The following is a 24,150-nucleotide window of genomic DNA, read 5'->3' on the forward strand; positions in this document are numbered from 1 at the left end:
AAAATAAGTTATTTGTGCACTACAAGTTTCATCTAATAGTTTTATTAATATGAAAATATTAAATGTATTTATTTTAGGCAAAAAAATTCAAATAATTTAATGCAAATTTTTTTAACACATATTCTGAACTTGAAATTATATAATAAAAATGTATGTGATATAATATAATATAATATAATATAATATAATATAATATAATATAATATAATATAATATAATATAATATCTCATTTTCGGGGGTCTGCATTTAAATGTTTGAAACCCCGGGGTAATATATATATATATTTTTTTTTTTAAACTTTTTTTTTACCTTGAGTGTATTGAGGGTATTATTTTTTGGAGCCCTCATTATAAATTGCATTTACATTGTCTTTTAGCAGACACTTTATCCTAAGCCTTTTATTGCATGGAGCAAAAAATTCAACATTCTGCTGAAGTTCTTGAGTATTTCACAGAAGAACAGGAGTCATGTGAGGTTAGAACAACATGAGGGTGAGTAAATGATGAAAGAATTTATTTTTTGGGTGAACTGTCCCTTTAAGGCAAGGTTTCTCAGTAAGTTATTAACGACTCCATTCGTTTAATATCTATCATCTCTCAGCTTCCGTGGGATGCCGGCCAACTACCCAGTCACTTGAGTATGAAATTAATAGATAAAATCGCAACTCTTGTTGCTTCACAGCCGAACAATAAATCCCTCATCGTTGCAGTCACACAGACACGTCGCTGACCCAAGGGAATCGATACCATTGGCTGTAGTTAATGCCGTGCTCCCCTGCCACTGCGAGAGAGAGAAAATAAATATCTTTACCCTTTATTGAACTTTCTCTTGTAACACTCCTGTAGAATGAGCTTCTGTGAGGGAAAGAGCAGAGTGCAAATTAAGCCTTTCTTAGTCACCAGGTGCTGTGGCTCAGCTTATCGAGGGAAACGCTATCCGGAGAGCCAGTGCCCTTATTTGATTCCCGTTGCCGCCCACCACTGCTCTCCCGTTCTTCTGATCCACTCTCAATGTTTACTGCACAGAGTGTGTACTACACTGGATACGATAAAGTCTTTTTTTTTATTTCGAAATTTTTAATTAGGAATTAATGTTATATATTTACTTCTAAGCATGATGATCATCACCATTTAAAATATAAAAGCAGCCATAAATGTCCAAGTTTTCAGACTCATTAATCCTTAGTCAGAAAAATATTTAGTATGACATGAAGACATGTTGATTCCTAAATTTAATGATTGTACTGAAGCAAATTCTATTTAATGTACACAGTACACATATAACATTTTGGGGTTAGTAGGATTTTTTAAAATAAATAATTTTATTCAGCAAGGATACATTCAATTGATCAAAAGGTCAAGAGATTTATAATGTTACGAAACATTTTAATTTGAAATAAATCAGCATATTCATCAAAGAATCCTAAAAGATACATTTTTACAGATTCTTTGATTATGATTCTATTGATGAATTTACAGATTCTATTGATGAATTTATTTGAAATAAATGACAAAGCATCACAGAAATAAAATACGTTTTAAAATATATTAAAATCAGAATCAGAATCAGAATCAGAAAGAGCTTTATTGCCAAGTATGCTTGCGCATACAAGGAATTTGTTTTAGTGACATAAGCTTCCAGTAAACAGACACACAACAACACACAGAAAAAAAAAAAAAAAAAAAAAATTTACGGGAGAATTACAAATTGGCAAATAAATAAGTGTATAAACAATTGTGCTATAAATGATAATGGAATAGGATTGAGTGAGATGCAGGAATGTTCTAGGATGGAGGGGTAACAAATAAATATAAGGATATTGCACATTTTTGCATAAGCATAAGTTTAAGTGGGAAACATTTAACTGTTCATGAGGTAGATTGCCTGGGGGAAGAAACTATTCTTGTGCCTTGCTGTTCTTGTATTTGCGGCTCTGAGGCGCCGGCCAGATGGCAAAAGTTCAAAGATGGGGTGACTTGGATGTGAGGGATCCAGAGTGATTTTCTGAGTCCTTTTCCTCACTCTGGATGTGTACAGTTCTTGGAGGGTGGGCAGGGGAGCACCAATAATCCTTTCAGCAGTCCGAACAGTTCTCTGTAGTCTTCTGATATCTGAGAAGACACTGAAAATAGAAGACTTGTAATAATATATAGAGAGTAGTAGATCAGTTTAATCATGTTCTATATTAATGTGCTTCCTATAAACATTGGTAACCATGGTAACATCTAATGTAACATCTCCACTGTGCATCGGATGGTTCTTCACCTCCACATCGTGCATTAATGCACAACTAGCCATTGATTATCCCATACGTATGCCATCCATTCCATGCATACAGAACTTTTGTATACCATCCACTGTATGCACACTGCAAAACTAGTAGTAAATGGGTAGTATCATAGTATGCCATTCTGAACATATTTTCTCCCTCCCTTGCTCTCCCTCCCCTTCCTCCATCAGCCCTGTTTCATAGCCTGTGGCCATATTAATGTCGGGTTCCCTCTGTGCGTGACCAGCTGAGTTTATGATTATGTTTGGAACTGCAGGCTATGTGTATATTTTGGGGTGAGCGTATGTGCACTCATGTGTATTTGAGTGAGAGGTGTGTGCCTGTGTCTTTGATTAGAGCAGGACCCTTATTAAACATTGATGGTGTTATTCATTTGGAGGGTGAGGAGGGTGCTCAGTCAAAATGGCAGCAGTAATTAAGGCGTTCTGGATATGATGGCTGCATGATGGAGTGTTGAAAGCATAACTACAGAGCCCAGACACTGCAGGGGAAATGGCTTGCTTGGGAACCACAGGCTGAGAATAAATGCACGTGTTTGGTGTTTTATGGTGTGTGCGTGTTTGTGATTTGTGCAACTGCCAAATACCTTTAGAGCAAAGCTGATTTAAGCTCAGATCCTTATATTTTGAATGATTTTGCTTGAAGCTGATTCCAGTGTCATACGTGTGGTTAATGCAATAAATGGATAAATAAACTTTATATTTAAATGAAATAACCGAGATAAAGTCACTGCACTCTACTAACTTAGGGTGCAAAAGTCTTGTAATATTAATCATTATAGTTTTTATAACATAACTTTTATTTGGTGAATGTGTGAGAGAAGTAAAAAAAAAAAAATCTAATAAAATAAAATAATAATAAAAAAAACAATCCTTTGTGAAAATGTAAATAAATTTTAGGTTTAGATGTACAAATATATCTATATTAGGTCACCATGTCTGTTTAGGTTTTCACCATTTTAAATCACGTTTTCCATCAATTTATTCATTTTTAAATTATACTAGTGATTCCTATTTTTTAAGTATAAATATTCCGCGTCTTTAGACATGAGGTTTAATATGAGGTCACTGAATATTTAGTAATTTATTATATTTTTAGTTAGATGACACCACAGGAGAGGGGAAAAATAATAATTTAATGTCAACTACCCAAAATATTGTTGCAATATTATTGCTGTTGGAATATTGTAACAGCATGCGGTAAAGCCACTGGTCTCCAGTACATTTCATAGCAGTGCTGTAACTCTACTGTGGTCTCTTTGTCTCCATATCCAAAGACATGATTAAACACAGATTTAAGTTTCTAATATCTAATAATGGATTCGCTTACTTTATTATTGGATTTCTCTTTTTCAGAAAGACTTGGAAGGCAATGTCTAGTTGCGCTTGTTGTCACGACCCTACTATTCTTGTGACATGAATGACTGCACTGGTCTAGACCTGCAGTTTTGCACGTCGTCCCACAAAGACTCACACTCAAGAAATCAACAGCATCCGCCCATTTCAGACACCATTATTGTGAAGTACAACTGCCGCAGCAGATTTTTATGCATAATACCATCCCTCTCCATTGTGGTCAATTTCAATTTAGCTGTAAAAGGTCATAATATTTTATGTATTAGTATTTCATGGCCCTATACACTGTTCCAATCAATACGAGATTTGGATCAAGACTTGCATGTGATTTCATCTCCTGTTCTCTCTTTCCTTCTCTCTCTCATTTTTGTGTGTGTTATGTGCCTCATAAATTGTGTAAAGTAGCCGTGAGGGAGTATGGTGGAAGAGAAGATGGATGCTGCCACACTTACCCGCTCTATTCTCTCAGCTCTCCAATCACTGAGATTGAGAAGTGAAAAATGGAAGGGTTGTAACAGGGGCATAACTCTGCGTCTGCCCCCTGGATGAGCTGCTGTCTGTCTGACCTGCTGCTGTCCAACCCGATCTGTGCTGCACTGCAATTCTTGCCTTGGTGCCTCAGAGCGTTTCTCCCATGTGGGGGGGCATTTCTGTGGTTTGCCTGTGTGTGTGTGTGTCTGGCTATTTTTAATGGCTGATACTGAAGTGAATGTTAAACTGCATTCGTAACTTATTGAACTTCTGTAGTGTGTTGTTTTTCACCCCCACCATGGCCTTAGTTACATTGTAAGAAAAATAAAATAAAACAGAAAATCATTCATGGCACAATAAGATCAATAATATTAATTTATATGTTTTTTGGGTGTGCTACTGGTAGACCATGGCACCAGCAACTCAAGGTCAGGGGTTTGATTCCCAGGAATAACACATACTGTAAAAATGTACTGAATCTGTTAAATGCACTGTCCTGTACATCACATCGGATATTACAGACAAAATGTAGATTCTTTGTCTGTTTTAATATTATTGTTTTTTTTTTTTTTGTTTGTTTTAGCATTGAAAAGTGTTATTGAGATACTATCATACTATTAGAGTTTTTATTAATATTTGTACAATTTTATTTTTTAATTGTTAAGTACATTAAGTTAAACTAAATTAACTTAAGACCTAAAACTAAAAAGAAATGATAAAAAGTGTGTGGGGGGCGGGGGGGGGGGGTGTTAATGAAAATAAAACATAAAAAACATTTGATTTTAGTTAACTATAATAACCCTGTCATCAAAGAACAAAAAGTAAAGTTAAAACAAATTTTCTTTGCAGTATGCATTTATTGTGCATTTTGATGCAGAATTTTTTCGGAACCATATAAATCTGTTCTGTACTATTTTAGATATGCACATATGTTTTGCTGTGTAATTCATGCCCTGACAAAACTTTGCACATAATTCAGTTTTCTTGAAAGAGAGCTTAACAGCATGTTAACATTTCATATTAAATCAACTGACAACCATACATTTAACAGTGTTAATTATGCTTTTTATATCTGTAAATGCAGATTGTTAGATATGTTATGTGGTTTCAATTAGTTGGACAGAGACCGGAAACAACCTGAGCTGGCTTTGTCATGGTCCGCTGTGTGGCTAAGCAAAGCAGAAGGAAAATGTAGAATGAATGAAAGAAATGCGTGTTTTTTGTGCATCTGAATGTGTGCTTCCCAGTAGCACCTCCGGGACTGCAGCAGCAGTGGTAACATTAGGCCTACTTGAGACACACAAATCTTTATTGTTCCTGAAAGTACAACAGATGAAAAAGGCTGTTTATGACCGCGCATGAGGGAGAGAGAGGTCAGACAGTTTTTTTGTTAGTTTTTTTTTTGTGTGTGTGTGTGTGTGTGTGTGTGGGTCTGTGTTATTAATCTGCAGTGGGACCTTTCTTGTTGTGTGTCCCTGAATGTGTGTGTTGTTCTGCATAGACAGTTGGTTTGTTTTGAGACCTCACTGTCCGGGTTCAGCGTGCTCTGCACGGAAGCTGGAGTGTGCGTGTGGCCGCCGGGTCGCCTCACTCTGGCCCGTTCCCACAGCATCATCCCTCTGGAATGCCTGGCACTCACGAAGTCCGCCTAACGAGCTTTTAAAAAAGACATGTTAATTTGTTTTGTTTTAATCTAATCCCTCTACTGTCTCATTCACCCTCTGTTCTCCAAGTTTCTCTTTAACACACACGCTTTTCTTTCTCTCTCTCTCTCTCTCTCAGTTAATCTGATTGGTCAGGAACATGAAAAAACAGTCAAATTAATTTGCGTGTCCTGCATTTAAAGGGAGAATGAGGGAATTTTGTAGAGTGGTCAGCCTACACTTGTTTTTGATGAAAGTACTACTTATCCTTTAGTTGTAGAGTTGTAGTTTTATTGTGAAAACAAGTCTGTTTTCTTCAGGGAGAGATTTCACTCTGTAAGCACATATTTACACCTCGACTTAACTAGATGCAGTGCTTTTTGACTTTTTTTCCTTTGTCAAAGTGAATGTGATATGTATGTATATGTATGTATATATATATATATATATATATATATATATATATATATATATATATATATATGTATATATATATATGTATATATATATATATATGTATATGTATATTTGTGTATGTATATGTATATATATATGTATGTATATATGTATATATATATTTATATACATATCACATTCACTTTGACAAAGTCAAAAAAAAATTCATTATAGTACTTATTTATTTCAGGATAACACTTCACAATAAGGTTACATTTTAGTATTAGTTAAAATGAGAGTTCTCCCCGCAAATTTTTTTAATAAAATAATAATTTACTCACCCTCATATTCCCACAGTTGCTTGTACTACTTCCATAGTATCCCATAGTGGTATTACTTCCTTTTATTCTTTATAATAGTTAAGACTCTTCCAACGCCTTATTTAAACACGCCCCCACATATTTACGTCATTGTGTTGGACAATTTGCATTACATCGCCCAAATGTTTACGCAAAGAAAGAAGGCGTAACTTTTATTCTTGCTGTAGTATTGTAGACGCAGTGTGTTTCCAAATATGGTAAGGGGTCTTAACATTTCTGTCACACGCTTAAGGCATTCGGCCAATCACAATGCACTGGATAGCTGGCCAATCAGAGCACACCGCACTTTTCAGAACAATGAGCTTTGTAAAAACTATGCTTTTTTCAGAAAGGATCGGCAGAGAGGAGCAACAATAATGTAAAGTATGTAAAAAATAATTTTTTTTCTCCTTAAACCACGTAAACACATTGCATTACACCAAGTACACACATTAATGTTATTTTTAACATCATCACATGACCCCTTTAGTTCTTAATGCAATATTTATAGTTAATTTCAGTGTTATTTAAATTTTTTCTTAAATAGTTGAATTGTCATTTTACTTTTAGATAACAATTGCAACACTAGAACTAATGATATATGGTGGTGTGCGGGGCTACTCACAGACTACAAAAATAAAAAATAGACTGTCAGCAAAATGTCTTGATGCCTGTCAGTTTCAACTGTTTAGGACAAAACAACTCAGATCATTTGGGTAGAGATGTAATTCATCGCTGTTTTATTATGGCGTGCCTATAGTTGAGACAGTGTTTGCTTTTCTATGCTAGTTCAACAATGTGCTTCCTCTATTTTACAGTGTCATTGTAATTGTTGGCTTCATCCCATTTAGGTTATCAAAGCAATGTCTTTATTGTGCATACAGTCTTTTAACTTATTGTGTTGCCCTTTTTTCCTAACATTTCATCTTTTTATTTTTATTCCTTTTATTTTCAGATATACATTCATAGTACATAGACATAGAAAGCTGGCTTTGTGCCCCAGGGGTTGTTGCCCTGAAAAATGACTGTCTGATGTGTGAAGTTTACGATAGGATCCTCACCCACAGCTTCTGATCGCTGCATTTACCCCTCGCTGAGATGGTGGGCATCGCTGTTCGGCTCTGTGTTGACAATAGGAAGCAACAGTTGTGGAAAGGTTGTGTTTGTGTTAGCCAAGTGCTGAGAGATTAATTTTGGTGTTTGTGTGTTAGAAGCTGTAAGATGACTGACAGGACTTTATCTCCCAAGTCACACTTCCACAGTTCTGTGCCACTACATAATATTTGAGCAGGAGAAATATCCTGAACATTTGATAAGCGCGTCATTTTGCTGTGTCTGGAAAATTATTGAGCTTTGGACAAGTAGAATGGTATTAAAGGGATAGATCACCTAAAATTTACATTGAGGAAAAAGATTGAGAACCCTGGTCCAGTAAATAAAATAAAAAAAAATTTTTTTTATAAATTAAAAACGACAAAATACAAGGTAAATCTTAATATTATAGAATTTAAAGTAAAAATTCTGACGTTTACTCATCATCTCTTTTTCAACTTATTTTCTTCTGTAGAACACAAAAGGGGAAGTGTCCAAGTTGCTCTTTTGCAATAGAATGATTGTGAATGGTGACCACAGTTGTCAAATTAGATATTAAGTAAAAACAGCTTACATTTCGATCTGTTCCTCTCATAAGGCTATCATAGGGCTTTAAAAAAATCTTTCTTTGATACACTTATTGTGATTTTTGGAGTTTTTTACTGCATCAGTCTCTTTTTCTTAAATGATGATATCATTCTGAATCTCTCTGCGTGTGTGATTATGTGGTACTGCCTAGATTTGAAGTGGCTTGTAACAAAGGGCTGTTGATTATCTGTAACAGTATTGAGTCTTTCTGTCTGCTTTAGCTCAGTTGTCATCACCTTGTTGTTTCTGATAAGTGCAGATGATAGAGCCGTAGCCTGGGATACCAGACCGATGTCTGCCTCCTCCTTAAGTGGCTACAATCCGGACATATCAACAGCCTGATATACTGGGCTTCTGGATTTTTATCCAATCACATGATGTGTCAGATCGATAGTGACTCTTTGTTCTGGATGGGTGTGAGTGGGCCGGGGTTGGGAAATTGTGTGTTATCTTGCGCATACTACTATAAGTCTATAAATGTGTATGTTGGGAAATAGTATTGGTGCGTAGGAGGCTGTGTGCGGATGTAAGGGGGTGGTGGGGCCTAGTCTTTGAAGATCGCGAAAGATTGCAGGTTCAAATGTCGAAAGGAATAGATAGAGCTTCACTAATTGGAACTAAAACAAGGATCTTTTGACATGTTTTTAAATATTGAGCTATTTTATTACACTCATATCTGTTTGCTGTATCTGAAACTAAGTAAACCAACCCCCCACCAGTGTTATTTATCTGTCTAGAATCTAGTAAAAGACTGGATTATATAATTATTGTGATTTATTTATTTTTATTAATGGAATTAAATTTGTATTTGGAATCTTTGTTGATTTTGAACCTACAACCTTTTGGTTACCAGCCCAGATCTTTAGCCACTATGCCAAAGCAACCCTTTTTTTCATTAATTTAATATTTGGAGTGTGTTTTTGCAGCAGTATGGACCGTATCCAGCAGCTGAGGAGGGAGTATCTTCAGGCTCGTAGAGAGGGAGCAGCTCCAGCCTATGAGGAGCTGGAGGCCCGACGGAGAGGACCAGAGTATGACCCGCACAGAGTAAGACATCAAACACACACACATGTAGGTTTCAAAATTAACGATTGCCAAGCATTAGTTTAAATCAAATCGACAGTGGCTGGTAAATGGGTTTGAGTTTGAGTTTTGAAAACAGTGTCTTATACTCACCAAGGCTGATTAAAAAATACTGTAAATAACAGTAATATTGTGAAAAATTATTACAATTTGAAATAACTGTATTATATTTTAATATATTTTAAAATGTAATTTATTCCTGCGATGAAAAGCTGAATTTTCAGCAGCCATTACTCCAGTGTCACATGAATCTTCAGAAATCATTCTGATATGCTGATTTGCTGCTCGAAAAACATTTCTTATCATCCATGTTGAACAGTTGTGTTGTTTATGATACAAACTTTTGAATGGTAGCTTATTTATGAAAATAATACCAATGTAGTTTCATAGCTAGTAAGAGATAAGTATAACGGATACATTTTCCCAATACAGCAGCCATTAGCCAATTTTTACCTTTCCCTTAATCAGAGTGGTTAATTGCCTCAGTATCTCTCTATACTGCCTCAATTCAGCAATACAGACTCAATACAGACAACATTCTTAATCAGGAGTCATAGAAACTTCCACCAAATGCATTGGCGCCTTTCTTTATTAGGATTGGGACAAACCAGCATAATTTGTTTTCTCTCAGAACACACAGTAATTCCCTTTGTGTGAGATCAATAGTTATACCTCTCAAATTCAAATGAGCTAGCGTCTGTTTTTGTAAGAGCTGCGGTGAACAATGAAGCATCGCAGGCTGTGGGATTAGAGAGGCAGATCGAATTAAACGAACTCCAAACAGCAATCACCCAATCTAACGAGCCTGCTCATTAAGGTCGACACTGCATTTATTCGTTTGCTCGTCTGTGCTTATTTATCTATTTATTCAGTGCTAATTATTCAGCTACTGAAGGAAACAAACATTCGCTGCGTCAAAGCAAAACAAAGTTATCAGCTGGCCTTTTTGCATAAGAGGAAACGTGTGAGCGGTTTTCACACAGTGAAATGGTTTGGTACTACCTACAGGCCTGATGATTGCTTTGTGGAAATGATGACGATAGCCCGAAGGTAACATGAGAGAATTCACCATATCCTGTGACTTTAAACACCCACAATCTTGAACAGACATTCACAGAAGTTTCCACACCCTTTTCTGTGACTGTTACTTAGTCTACACCATGGATATAAATAATACTCCTCATGACAGACACGTTATGACTGCCCATTGTTATAGCTGCCTCTCGTCTGCTTTCAGATTTAGCCCTTTTATGGACATATATGTACATATTTCACTGGATCAACCCGCAAGGATGTTCCTGGTAAACACAGAGAAATGGAAAAAGTGACTGGGATTTGTTTTGGTGGGCTGTTCCAGAACCAGAAGCGTTCAGCTATTGCCACACAAGCAAATCGGTTTACACACAGTCCTGCTTTCCAGTAAATGTTTTAGCTTTTCTCTGCCAGAGGACCCTACCACTGATGTCATAACCATTTATTTTTTTCTTTTGTATTTATGCTAAGCTTCGCAGTGTTTACTGGTTCATCACTGCTCTGTGTAAATGTGTTACAGGACTACAGTAGAGTTTGATATAGAGTGTGTATAGACATTGATTGATGACCGCTCGACCACTCCATGAATTTCTGTGCTGACTCAGTGACTGTATTGCTCAGGCATGACTGTGGTGTAGTCTCAGTGACCGCAAGTTCACTTGTGAGGACTTCTGACGTCCAGATGAAATTAAGGCTTGGCATTTGTCAGTATTTGTGTCAAAAAATGGGTCTGTTCCAAAACCAGTGAGCTGCCTCACTATCCACTTCCTAAGAACTTGTTTTCTAAGGAAGCATCGTATCAGACATAGAAAAGTTTGATCTTAGCATGTTGATAATACTCTGGTAAGCATAAAAATACATAGCACATTAAAAAATAATTCATTTTAATTAGACTAACTGTTTGTTTTTCATTTAGTTAAATATATGTATTTCCTAAATCTTATTTTTTTTGTTTTTTTTTTGTTTTTTAACTCCACTTAGCATGGCACAGTGCATTCTGGGATTGCTTTTTTCACAAAGGATGCACTTATTTAACTTTAATGAGAAAATTGAATTTAATTGAAAGGAGAATGATTACAAATAATAAAAAATGTAACATAATAGATTAAATTATGAAAGTAGTTTTTAAAAAGATTATGAAATAATACACTACTGTTTTAGAGTTTGGGACCCGTAAGATATTATTTTAATTAAAACTTTTATTCAGCAATGTCACATTAAATTAATCAAGAGTGACAGAAAATACATTTGTAGTGTTACAGAAGATTTCTGTTTCATGTAAATGCTGCTCTTTTGAATCCCAAACAAAAAATAAGTATCAAATAAGCAGCACAACCATTTTCATCATTGATAATAATAGGAAATGTTTTTTGATCGCAAAATCGTGATATTAGAATGATTCCTGAAGCATCATGTGACACTAAAGATTGTAGTAATGGCTACTGAATATTCAGCTTTGCATCTTAGGAATAAATTACATTTTAAAGTGTCGTTTTTTTTTGTTTTTTTTTAGTAGGGTTGCAAAGAGGTGGAAAATTTCCAGGTACATTTTGGAAACATTCCAAAAATTTAGGAAAATTTCCAGGATTTTTGAGAAACTTTCATAAACCTTCAGAAATTTTTTGGATAGTTTCCATAAATTTACCAAAAATGTTCCGCCTCCGTGCAGCTTTAATCATATTAGTCAAATAAAATGTAAAATAAATCAGATAAATGTGGTCTTGAATATAAGAAACTTCTTACAAAACATAAAAAAAACAACCACAAACCTTTGAATTTCTTGTGTAGATAATGTAAATAATACAGAGTGTAAATTAAACGAAAGGCTAGCTGAAGTTAAATAACAAGAAAGATGTAAATATGATGCTGCCTTAGAATCGAGCCAAACAAAGGTATCTTAGTAGGCGGTATAATTATGCTGCCTATTCATGTTGGGAGTGTGACTTTAATTCCTTAAAATGAAGCCCTAAAATACTGCTTACGTAGGCAACTCACTAGGTTTTGGAACAGAACAAATGCGTGTCCTCCAGAAGGTACCTGTACCCATGATCCTGTGCCATCTTGGAATCATTCCTGTACCTCAGCTGCTCCCAACACCAAGGTCATTGGGTTTGATTCCCAGAGAACACGCATACTGAGAAAACGTATACCTTGAATGCACTGCAAATCACTTTGGATGAAAGAGCCTAGCAAATGCATAAATGCATAATAAATGCAGAAGTGTATTATACATTTATATGGAAGTCTGAAGATAGCAAACAGGAAGTTCAAAAGCTTAAAGGCAAATTTGGTTGCTGTCTCGCGGGTTCTGTGCTGTTCATTCCTCAGATGTTGAGATAAGATGCACGCCACACCGTCTATGTAGCACGCAATTATGTTATGTGTTGCCTGCAGTGTCTAATGTCTCCATAAACTATTTTTACCAAGTGAAAAATTCAAGCAAATGGGCTTCAGGATTAAAAGGGAGGCTGTTCATGTTTTTAAAGGCCTCTCTTTATGGAATCAGTCGTGAGAAGGCAACCGATGAGCCGTGGAGAGGCGTCTAAATAGCATCCAAAAATATATATGGTAGTCTTGTGACTGTTTATAGGGCCTGTAAGGCAGTTAAAGTTGGTATGATAATGCTCCAACTGCCGCCTAACTGCTACGGTCCTAATGAGGGATAGGCCTTAACGCTGGCGGTATTTACTGGCACTGTCCTCTCTCACTCGCCCTCGTTTCCCCTGAGAGGAATGATGCAGTCCATGAGAAACTAACCACACAAATCTGTCAGAGCGTCTCTCTTTTGCTCTGAGGACCAGCCGTTGTTTCCTTTCCAATCCAGATCCATCTCCAGCACACCTCAACAGCTGCATCTCTTGTTCACACAATGAGAAAATATCCCAAAAATAGAGTTTTCCCGTAACTTAAATTTTTCAACTCACACTTTCATTAAACCCATCGCCAATAATGAAATATTTTCCCTTGAATACTAGCGGAGAATATTTGTTTAATATGCTCCAGTCGGGTGCTGGATTTCACTGGGTTTCTTCAGTTGTGGTTTGAGCGAGATGCGGTCCTTCCCTTGTGTGCTTTCCCGTTTTTCGCTTCAGGTTTTTGACCTCAGTTCTTACTTCTGTGCATATTTTGGTAGCAGCTCTTACTAAGTCAAGGTTGATTTGGGCATAAGAGGGACAGGATGTGATGTGATCCTTTGATGCTGGCTCTGAATCCCAGTTCGAATGTAAAAGCAGGTATCGAAATTAGCAACATGGTGTCATGAGACCCAGCTGAGGGCTTTAACAATATGCAGCTTAAGCGTTTAGGTTCCTGTCTGTTGGAATGGCCCCCAGCCAACCATTGTCATCTTTTCCTCTCTGAGAACCATACAAACCACAGAGCTGAAGCAGAGAGAGACGTTAGACTTGGGGAAACCCTAATAGGTCCGTAAACTCTTCCATTGCGTCCACCCTGCTGCCCAAACTAAGTAACGTCAAGGAGTTAGAAGCCAGACATGCATTTGGAGGGCTGTCAGGAGGATCTGGTGTATTTTACCCTTTAAATGTCCAGACGCATTGGGTTTTAGAACAAACCTCACAAGTGCCTTTGCCAGGTGGAATTTGATGCTGATTCAACATGGTGGCTGTGTAACTTTCATCTGATTGTAGAAGTCAGGCCGAGTATAGACTGGGAGGAGGGCCGCGAGGGTTGAGGGTGCCATTTGGGAATTAGTGCGGAGTGAAGTCATGACCACAAAATGACAAATGGGACATTGTGTGGTCTTTTGGACTTCACAGGCACCAGGACCTGAGATTCAGTTTGAAGAATTAGTTCCTTTTTAAAACTTTTCAGTATCTATCTATCTATCTATCTATCTATCTATCTATCTATCTATCTATCTATCTATCTATCTATCTATCTATCTATTGATCTATCTATCTATCGATCTATCTATCTGTCTGTTTCTCTTTCTGTCTGTCTGTCTGTCTGTCTGTCTATCTATCTATCTAGCTGTCTATCTGTCTATCTGTCTTTCTGTCTGTCTGGTTGACTGTCTGACTGTCTGTCTGTCTGAAAGCCTATAAACATTCAGACTTAAAGATTTTTTTGTTTTTTTAATGTGACTCAAAAAAAAACAGAAAAAACCTTTTGAAGTTTGTCTGGCTGTTCTAGGTAATGAATTCAGCTTGTGAATGTATTGCCCTCAGACCACCCACCCACAAACAAACACAGTTTGAATGTTTGATCAGATCAAATTTCAACATTGGCAAAACCAAAGAGTTTCTAACTCCAAACATTTTGTTTCTGGAAAACTTTCCAGTTAAGCAATCTGAGAAAGGCCCGTGGCTGTCATCCGTTCGGTGTTTATGAGTGGTCAGTGCCCATTTTCATGAAGGGGAAATCTATATCTTTGTTCTAAGTTGTGCCTAAACAATGGATAGATGAAACAACTACTGTCTATTATGTTGCATCTGGGGCTGGTTATTCAATGAGGAACCAGAGAGCTTGTTGTATAAGTTTTTCAGTATGGTTACAGGCAATAGTCTGGGGCCATTGAAACAGTTTTCTCTGTTAGTTTTTGATGAAAAAAAATGAAAGAACGTATTTGTCTTTGGTTTATTGTATACATGTTGCATTCAGGAGTCTATTTTGTTCTTTCATTCATCAGTAAAAGCAACATACTGGCAAAAATAGGTGCACACTGGCACTAACAACTCTTTATCAGGCACCTTTGAATTACTTCAGTAAGCAATTAATAGAGTATCATTCTATCATCAAGCTTTATTTGTAAAATTTGCTTTGTAGAATCTAAATGAAGTGTGTGATTTTTTTTTTTAATGTTACAATACTTCTATACTTTCTTTATGTAAAAAAAAAAAACCTCTTAAAAACCTTTTGAATTTTTTTTTTCTTTTTTTGCAGATTTGGTTTGGTAATACTAGTGAACTAATTACACACTGTAACTTTAATGCCATAAATGTACAATATTTTAGATTTTAAGATCATTTACTTTGTTGTTCTTTCAATGAATTTGAAACTGTGCAAACTTTCATTTTCACCTTGACCTCAAACAAAATGGCCACCCGTGGGAGAGCCATTGAACTCTGCAGTAATTTGCGAGTGATAATCTGCCCTCTTGATCACCACATGGCTATGATGAGATTAGAGGGCTGGATAATTCATTTCCATCCTAAATTTCCTCTTAATTGACTTTAATGGCCTTTTTCTGCATTCTGGCAACTGAGGCGGTTGAACCAACCTGCTGTTGTTTCTCAGAGGTTTCTCACTCATATACAGCAGGCTTTGTTCTTTGTTTCCAGCTTGCTCTGCACTGGCTCTAATGCATTCAGTACATTGTTTTAATTTTTTGTGATATACTCCAACCTTATTGAATAGATAAAACATTTTCCATGTTGGTTAACAGCTTACATTATACGCTATTCCAAAAATAGTAAGGCCTTAAAAGTGAACCTGTGTAATAGCCAGGCCAGACAGAATTAGATAAACAACTCTACACTGGACTGATATCGTAAAGTTAATAGAGCACAAGCACACACTTTCTCATCCCTGTGCGTGAGAATCATCAAGTGGCAGAAATATCAACCTGATTCAGTGTTTCCTGTGTTTATGATTACTGTGCAAATGCAATATATTCCGCTTCAGATGCTTCAAAATAAAATTCTGTGTTTATAATTATATGCATTTATGATAATTGATTCACTGTCCTGATGGAACCAGTCTTGGCTCTGGATCTGGACTGCAGTCCATTAATTAGTGACCTTTGAGCTAGATTATTGCAGCAGAACATGGGAGACTTACTATTTCAACTTCTGCTTTTCAAGTGAGTGCAACAGACATCCTGTTTGTGTGCGGGAGGTATGTTAACTCACCTCCAATTTTAAGAGACTATTTATTTATTTAGTTAGTTAGAATTTAGTCTTGCAGCTAGTGCACATTTCTGAATAAAAATTCCTTTAAAAAGGAATATAAAGTGGTAAGTGATCTCAGAGAGGACCTCTGAAAGCCCACATTACTGTGTATCAAGGATTTTTTTTTTTTCAAGGGCAAGGCAAGGTTAGTTTAGTTTAGTACATAAAATATGTTGTGTGACCAACTCCCCCAACCCCAAGCGTGTGATTTTTTTTTTTTTTTTTTTATGATTTGTACAATCACATGCTTTCAAGGTGAAAGGAAAATGTTGTTGATCTTTATTTGATTAGACCACATGGCATTTTTAGAGTCACTGAATTAAAGCTTTTGTTGTAAATAATTTAAAAGTTTATCAATATAAATGCAGTGGCTGTATCTAATTTTGCAGACTCCTTCTATAAGGGAGTTGAAACAGTATGAATGGCAGTGAAATGACATGACTCTGTAGGTCACAACAATTTGGCAGATATAGTATATCCAGAATACATCCATGCAACACACATGCATACTACTGTATATAGAACAAAGTAACTAAATAATTACTTGTTTAAAAGAAGTACCTACAGAGTGAATTGTGACCTAGAAAGTGTTTATGTATTATTTTAAACTCACAACTTTCTTTGTCTTGGATACTCATATACTTCATTGACCATTCTGTATCAATAAAAATGTCAAAAAGGCCAACAAGTAGTTAATCTAAATATAGAACTGAATTATTGCAAAATTCGACTAATGTTTCGGCAGACTTGATTTATCTTGAAGAGGATCAGAGCCGCACGGTTTAATCCCCACACTTCTGTTTATAGTCTCAGACAGCATGTTGTTTTACACCAGCAATCGGTCTTCACTTCAAAACACCTTACATCACAGAGCGTCAGAGAGAAAGTGATAAAGACAGATGAGGGTTGTTATCCTCTCCCTCTCTCCCTCTCATGTGCAGCTTCAGGGGCAGATGTGGAGCCTTTGTAACCCCTCTGATGATGATGTAACTATGTCTGAACAGAGGTCATGACCTTACGGGTATTCATTACCTTCCCAGACAGGCCTAATGGGACCTTTTCTCTGCCTAACAGGACTGGAATGCACGTCTAGTGCAGAGGAGACACTCTGCCGTCTCTTCCTCTGACCGACCCGGCCCGTTCAGCCATATCTGTAGAGTCTGAGTCCCAGACGTGTGTGAAGTAATCGCTCGCGCTCTATTATCGGCATCAACACGCATGACTGAACGACCGAGTTCAAGCGCTCAACGTGAGTTCATTATCACAGAGAGAACGAAGGGCAAGAAGAGGGAAGGCTGTAAAAGACTGTAACTTCCTCCAAACCCTCCTTTTCCTGTCTCACCTTGTCAGCCTGAGGGTAAATGAGCCCTTGGTGGGTTTTCAGGTGCAGAATGAGCCAGCGTGAATTATCGCTGAAGGTGAGCTTGATGCTGACTCAGGCGCGATGTCATAGTGGTTCCACCTTATCTGGTGAAACAGTCACGGCCACTTACGATCAAAGCGGGGCGTCTGGCTCATGATAGCTACCGATGATTTTTCGTCTGCCGTTTGGACATAATTCACCTGGGTGAAAAAGTGATACGGTTTCCCGTTCTTTTCTGCCTTCTAGTTAATTAATTATATTATAGGTAGTGGTCAATTGATTTATAATAATGAATTAAACTTTGGAATTTGCCCTTTTAAAAAGGACGTCCAATACTCTGCTTTGTCATTTGATATTTTGTTATTGATTCCAGCTGTATTATTCTTCCATTGGTCAAGAATAAGTCTAACCTTTGATAATGTTTTGGTTGGGTCAGCCTGTTGTTTCTCATCTTTGCTTCCTGTCCTGACATATTTGGGGAAAAGTGCTGACGTCTCTTGTGTTGGAGAGACTAGCACAGAGGAGGTTAATTCAAAGGCCTTTGTGCCTGTGTATTGTTTCAAGCTTAAAATACAACACAGGGACCATGATGTGCCAAGCAATATAACCTTAATTTAACTTGGCCAGTGAACAGTGGAAGTAAACTTCAATGAATTTTGCTTCAGTTTGTTGAGCATACATCCTTAAGTTACAAAAATACTTGGAATAGTAATGAAGGTGAATGGATGCTTGGTTCCTGAGATGGTGATAGAACAGATTTGTTGTTTTTTGTTTTCATCTCGCTGATATTAGCACAACTGTGGAAGTACAACTAATATTTGGACAATGCCCTGTCTAAGGGAGTCTTTCAGATGCTATGTTGATGGTAGACTTTTTTTTCCCCCCCGTTTAGTCTGAACAAAATGAGAATTTCAGAGAAGCCAGGGATGTGTCTAGGAATGCAAGAAAGCTCCATTTATTACTTCAATAGAGGCCCTAACCCATTGTTTTTCACATTTTTCTGATAACAGAAGAGGAGAATGAACAATGTGGCGTTGTTTTGTTATTAGACAAGACACAGTGCTGAATAAACATTATTGTTGGGCGAAGATTTGTTCAACATAAAGAAATTAGAATGTAAATATGCTGTCAGCTAGACATGAAAAGCTCCAGATTTTCAGACAAAAATTACAGGGATAGTTCAACCAAAAATGTATTTCATTACGGTCATGTCTTTCCAAACCTGTATGATTTTCTTTATAATGTGGAACAAAACAGGTACATACAGGCCCATATTTCATAGATTAAAAAAGACAACAAAAAATATATAGTCCATAAGATGTATGTGCTATAGTCCATGTATTCTGAAGTCATGGGAGTATTTTGTAAAAAGTAGGCTGAAGTTTAAGATGTTATGCAATGATAATCTTCATATACAGTGATTTGTTAACTTTCAAACTGCTGTGAGCAAATCGAGTGAGTTGAACTCTGATTTGAACCAGTCTGATTAATTAACATTGTTCAGTTTGCTTTGATAATTGAATCAGTCAGTTGACTTAAAAGAAGTAGAATAAGATATAGTTACATATAAATGCATAAAATGACATATGGGTTTGCAGTGTTATGAAGGTTAGTAAATAATGGCACAGTTTTAATTTTGGGTGAACTATCCCTCAAAAGAGATCACAAAGGCCTGTTATTATTTAAATGTTCTTGTCCATATAACTCATGGTATTGTCAGGAATGAATCCCATCGATCGGATTCTTTACATTTAAGTGTAAGAATTTTTCAGCCCAATTTTGAATATTTGGTCATTATAGTCTTTACAACACCATAAAATTACATGCCTCAGGGATTATTTGTCCTTCTCTGTCCTATAAAAAAAGCTTATTTCAGCTTTTCTAGAGGTCGAAACTCTATTTTAGACCAGACAAGGTGCAACAGCAGTGGATTGTATGAAGTTCTCACGGTCTTTAAAACCAGACTAAAACACAGACTTTTCACAGACCCACCCAATTCAATGCGAGCACCACAGTGGTGTAGCAGTCAGGATCTCAGCACTTTCTCTTGCCCGTGAGAACATGTTGCGCTTAAATCTTCTGTCTGATTAAAGAGGGAGTCAGAGTTTTGATTCGGGCGTGGGCCTTGTCACAATTACAGGCCGTGGGATTATAATTTATGATGTGTGTTTAGATAATGCTGATAAGACATATGGCTGTTGTTGGTGTGTCTTGTATTCTTGGTCTGGTTCCATTGGGAGGAGGACCGTTGCCATTCGAAGGATGTGATTTTGTATTGTGCGGTTCCTCTGCAGATGTCTGTGTTTGTTGCTGGGAAGGAGAGTTTCTCTGTGGCCGTTTTCTACCCACTAGGAGATGCAGTCTGGAATTACAGATATGAAAACTTAGAAACAAAAGACATACCTATAAAGATCGATAGAATTAGAGAGAAGATAGATGCCAAACCAAGGACATCAAGCTATTGGAAACAACATTTAAAATAAGACAAGCCAAACCAAGTTGGACCTATTTTAGAGGAAAAGAAATGGTGCTGAAGGCCTCCCCTCTCCAGACTTTTGCCTTGTAAGGTCAAAGCAGGGATAAATCGATCAGATGACTGTCTAAGCTGGGAGTAAGACCAAAAAAGAGACAGGGGCATGTGCTCTGTAATAATTGTGGAATTTTAATTGGATTGTAGTCTTGGTTGACCTTGCTGAGCCACTTGAGTCTGTTCATTGACTACGTGGCAGTTGAAACTGCTTCTACCCAGGAAGATCAGCATGAAGAGTTCAGACAAAACCAGGTTGAATGTCTTCATGTCTGCCTCACTTCCTTGGAGAAACTGCTTCCTTTCAAAGTCTAGGTTTGTCCAAAGTCCCATTATAAGTCTGGAATACACCAATTATGAAATACTACTAGGAGACACATGACAAATCAAAATAATAAAAATGCCTTAATATGCTTAATAACTGGATCGAATCATAGTATGAAGCTAAAAAAATTAGAAAAATGATTTTCTGTGAAATCAGTCAACTCCAGCTGCCCAAATTCTCCAGACTGGCTCTGAGTTTTGACACTACCAACAACTCCTCTAGACTGCAAATCTGCACAAAATTTGTGTGCCATTTTTTTGAGACTGTGCAAGCATCTTGACATCATCACCCTAGCAGCTATGTTTAGTCGTACAAGTTCAGACCTACTTAAATGGCTAAAGATGACCAAAATCTGTTATATACAACATTTTGACAACTGTATTTTTCAGGCAAGTTCAGCTAATCTGTAATGGGGAGTGGTAGGGTAAGGGGATCTGTGAAGATCAAATTTTTTATGTATGTTTATTTTCATACAATTTAATTGTATTTTTAACGCTTTTAAAGTTAATTATGATTTGCGTGAAAGCTGTTAGGTATAATAATAGGGTGGTTCACCATCTAAATGCTCAGTGTTGATACAGGTAAAAAGCTGGTGAAAGGCTTCAGTGTGTCCTGTTGGCTTTCATCAGCAGTGAAGTTAGATCTCCATCTGATTATAAGCAGGACTTTGGTGGATCTGCTGCAGGGAAGAGAAAATCACTTACGAAAACGGAAGGCTCTATGTGCAGGCTGCAGTTCGCTTCTAATCTAACCTCCCCATGGCCCAGAGCGGCCTTCTGCCCGATTCCAATCAACACATCTGGGGAGCTTGTGATAACCCTCGAGCCCAGCGCGTGGCGCTCAGCACCAGGGCTCAGAGAACTGACCCACACCTCATCAGCCACATTTAATCTGATTAAAAAGTTCTGGCTCTGCCTGTGGCACTTGTGGCCAGATCAACTACTGTAGAGTCCAGAAGTTCCTACATTGAATCACCACCAATCTATACAATCTATATAGTTGACATTTTGGAGAGCTGACATGCTCTTTAGTGTAGCATGCTGTACTTAAATTATTAAGTAGGCTGTGTCTAAAATTATTTTAATTTTCTAATTAGTTGTTTAAAATATTCAGTAAGAATCAGCGGCGGCAACAACAACACTACAATGAGAATAAAAAGTTTGCCTTCTTTTGCGTGAACACCCCACATAGTGACGTAGAGATGGGGTGTGTAACTTTTATAAAGAATATCCCTTTGGATTTAACAATTTGATTTTTGCAACTTTACAGATCTTCTTTATGCACCAAGAGCTTGTAACACTCCAAAGAGAAAGGAAAAATTTAATCAAAAAAGCATCATATAACCCCTTAATGTTGCACTGTAATAGAAAGTAATGCATTGTTACTTTTGCATTGCTTTTTTGTCACCTTGGCTGGGCTTGCTTATTATATATATCTGTGTGTGTGTGTGTGTGTGTGTGTGTATTAGGGTTGTCAGTTCAACCTGTTTAACACCCACACCCCCCCATTATGGGACTCACAACTGAAAGTGCCCTACCCAAATTCAAATTGCAACAGTCCCTTACTTCAGTGTGTTCAGTGCAGCATTTACAATGAATTCTTGTCATAATAACTAAATTATCACGTGCTGATGGCCAGTTATAGAGATGGTAATACAAAAATAATACAAATATGTCATAAAGTCAATAAATCGCACTCTATTCATATAGATGGCGTTCGCATCGATAGCTTTGATTACACAGTAATAGCAAGCTGATATGCACTCAAACAGATGGTAATCATGCAGATACAGTCACATTCAACATAAAACACACTCACAAATAGTGTTGTCACGGTACCAAAATTTCAGTATTCGGTACCGATACCAGTGAAAATCCACGGTTCTTGGTACCAATTTCGGTACCAAAGCAAAACACAAAAATATGCTAATTAAAAAAAAATAACTTTTTAGCACTAAAAATAAAACCAATGCCATTCTTTATACTTATTTACAATTGTGTTTAAAGTTTTTCTACAAGTTATATAATTATGAAAAACAGTAAACAAGTTTCACCCAAATTTAATTTGTCTTTTAATTTATGAAATTTAAACACATTTTATTTTTGGTAAATAAAGGGGATTTGCTATTAAAATTAAAACATGGAAGAAATATTGTGATTTATTTCTTTAAAAAATAAAGTTTTATAAATTTTTTCAACAGTAGCAGTATCACATACATTTTACTAAATAATAGTAATATTTCTAGCACAATGCCTTTATGTAAAAATTAACATTTAGGCCTAATGAATGCATATTTGTCATTTTAACTGAACTTAAGACTGGTGGTGATGCTTAAGATATTTTTGGTCCTTGAGGGTTTCTGTAAAAAAAAATTGTAATAGATCATATTAATTATTGTTAAAAGATAATACTACTACTGATTCTACTATCATACTAATATATAGACAATGCACTATGAATTGATGAGCTGCTGGGTTCATGAATATTAATCACGTTGTCTGCGTTCGGTCAAACTGATTTGCTGAAATCAAAACAGGGACGGTAAGAGATCAGCGCCAGCCAATGAAATTTTCATTTGCGCATTAGCTCCGCCCACTACCGGAGAAACCGGTATGTCTTCTGCTTGTTCGAAAATGAATATGAATAATTCTAAATGAACTCCATTATTTTGACAGGAGAAGACAACAAAGAATAGTTTACATATAGTGTGTCGATTCAGCGGGGTAAGACTCTCGCTCTCTCTCTCTTTGCATGTGTGAGAAACAGCGCTATCAGTAAAGCGACGGTGAGTCGTGCGCCTTCACAAAGAGTTTACATAGCATCAAATACAGGTGCGCTGTGCGTCCATTGAGATGAACTGAAAAGTTCAGATCGCTTGATGGAGAGAGAACTCTGAAGCACAGATGCTGAAATTAATGCAAGCGTCATGCGCTTCAGTCTATGTAGTAAACAAACCCGCACGTCTCTGCCATTCATTAATTCACACAGAGACGCGCAGAACACGGATTCATATTTCAAACAACTTTTGCGGCTTAACATTTACAGATACTGGTCCATATGGAGATTTGATTTGATTAATTTATGCTAACTTTGACAAATTCCATGACTGTCCATATTAAAATGCAAGTTTCATTTTCATGACTGGATTTTGAGATTCCGTCCTCGTTTTCTGCTTCGCGGAAATCATAGCACTGAACCGGGTTTGAACGGGACCTCGGTACTACCGGTACTTAAAGAAACCTGGTACCGTCACATTTACATTTTTTTAGTACCGACTTGGTACCGAAGTACCGGGTCTTTTGACAACACTACTCACAAATATATGAAAACTGTTGAAAAATAAAACAAAAAAACAAAAAAGCGATCGCTAAGTTCCGCCTCCATCAGCTGACAGGTGCGTCAGAGCGTGCGTCACGAGCCGTCACGAGAGAGCGCCAGAATTCAAATAAACAATCTTCCGCCTATCTTTCACTTTTTTTTTTTTTTTTGTGGATCATCTCATTCTGTTTGTGACATTTTATGCTACAAAACCATACTGTTTTTTTACTACCAAGACCCAGTTTCTGAGAGTGAGTTATTCCATAATGGACACAAACAATACTGACCCTGAAGAACTTAAACGTAAACAAAGGATTTATGATCCATATTTCAACGTTATTGCTTCGTTGGACTAAACGTGCTCTATGAGATTTCGTTCAGTGGACCCTTACCTTTCT

At 36.9% G+C, this 24,150-nt stretch overlaps 1 protein-coding gene across 1 annotated transcript in view; it reads left to right on the plus strand.

Moving 5' to 3' along the window:
- pard3bb (par-3 family cell polarity regulator beta b) overlaps window positions 1-24,150 on the plus strand; it is a 314,959-nt gene that overhangs the window by 246,826 nt on the left and 43,983 nt on the right. Inside the window, exon 21 of the mRNA XM_059499737.1 lies at window positions 9,122-9,242. Within this exon, the coding sequence (XP_059355720.1) occupies window positions 9,122-9,242 (121 nt within the window). The remainder of the gene's footprint in view (window positions 1-9,121; window positions 9,243-24,150) is intronic.

This window comes from Carassius carassius, chromosome 19, assembly GCF_963082965.1.
Source record: "Carassius carassius chromosome 19, fCarCar2.1, whole genome shotgun sequence".
In the NCBI taxonomy this organism is placed as follows: domain Eukaryota; kingdom Metazoa; phylum Chordata; class Actinopteri; order Cypriniformes; family Cyprinidae; genus Carassius; species Carassius carassius.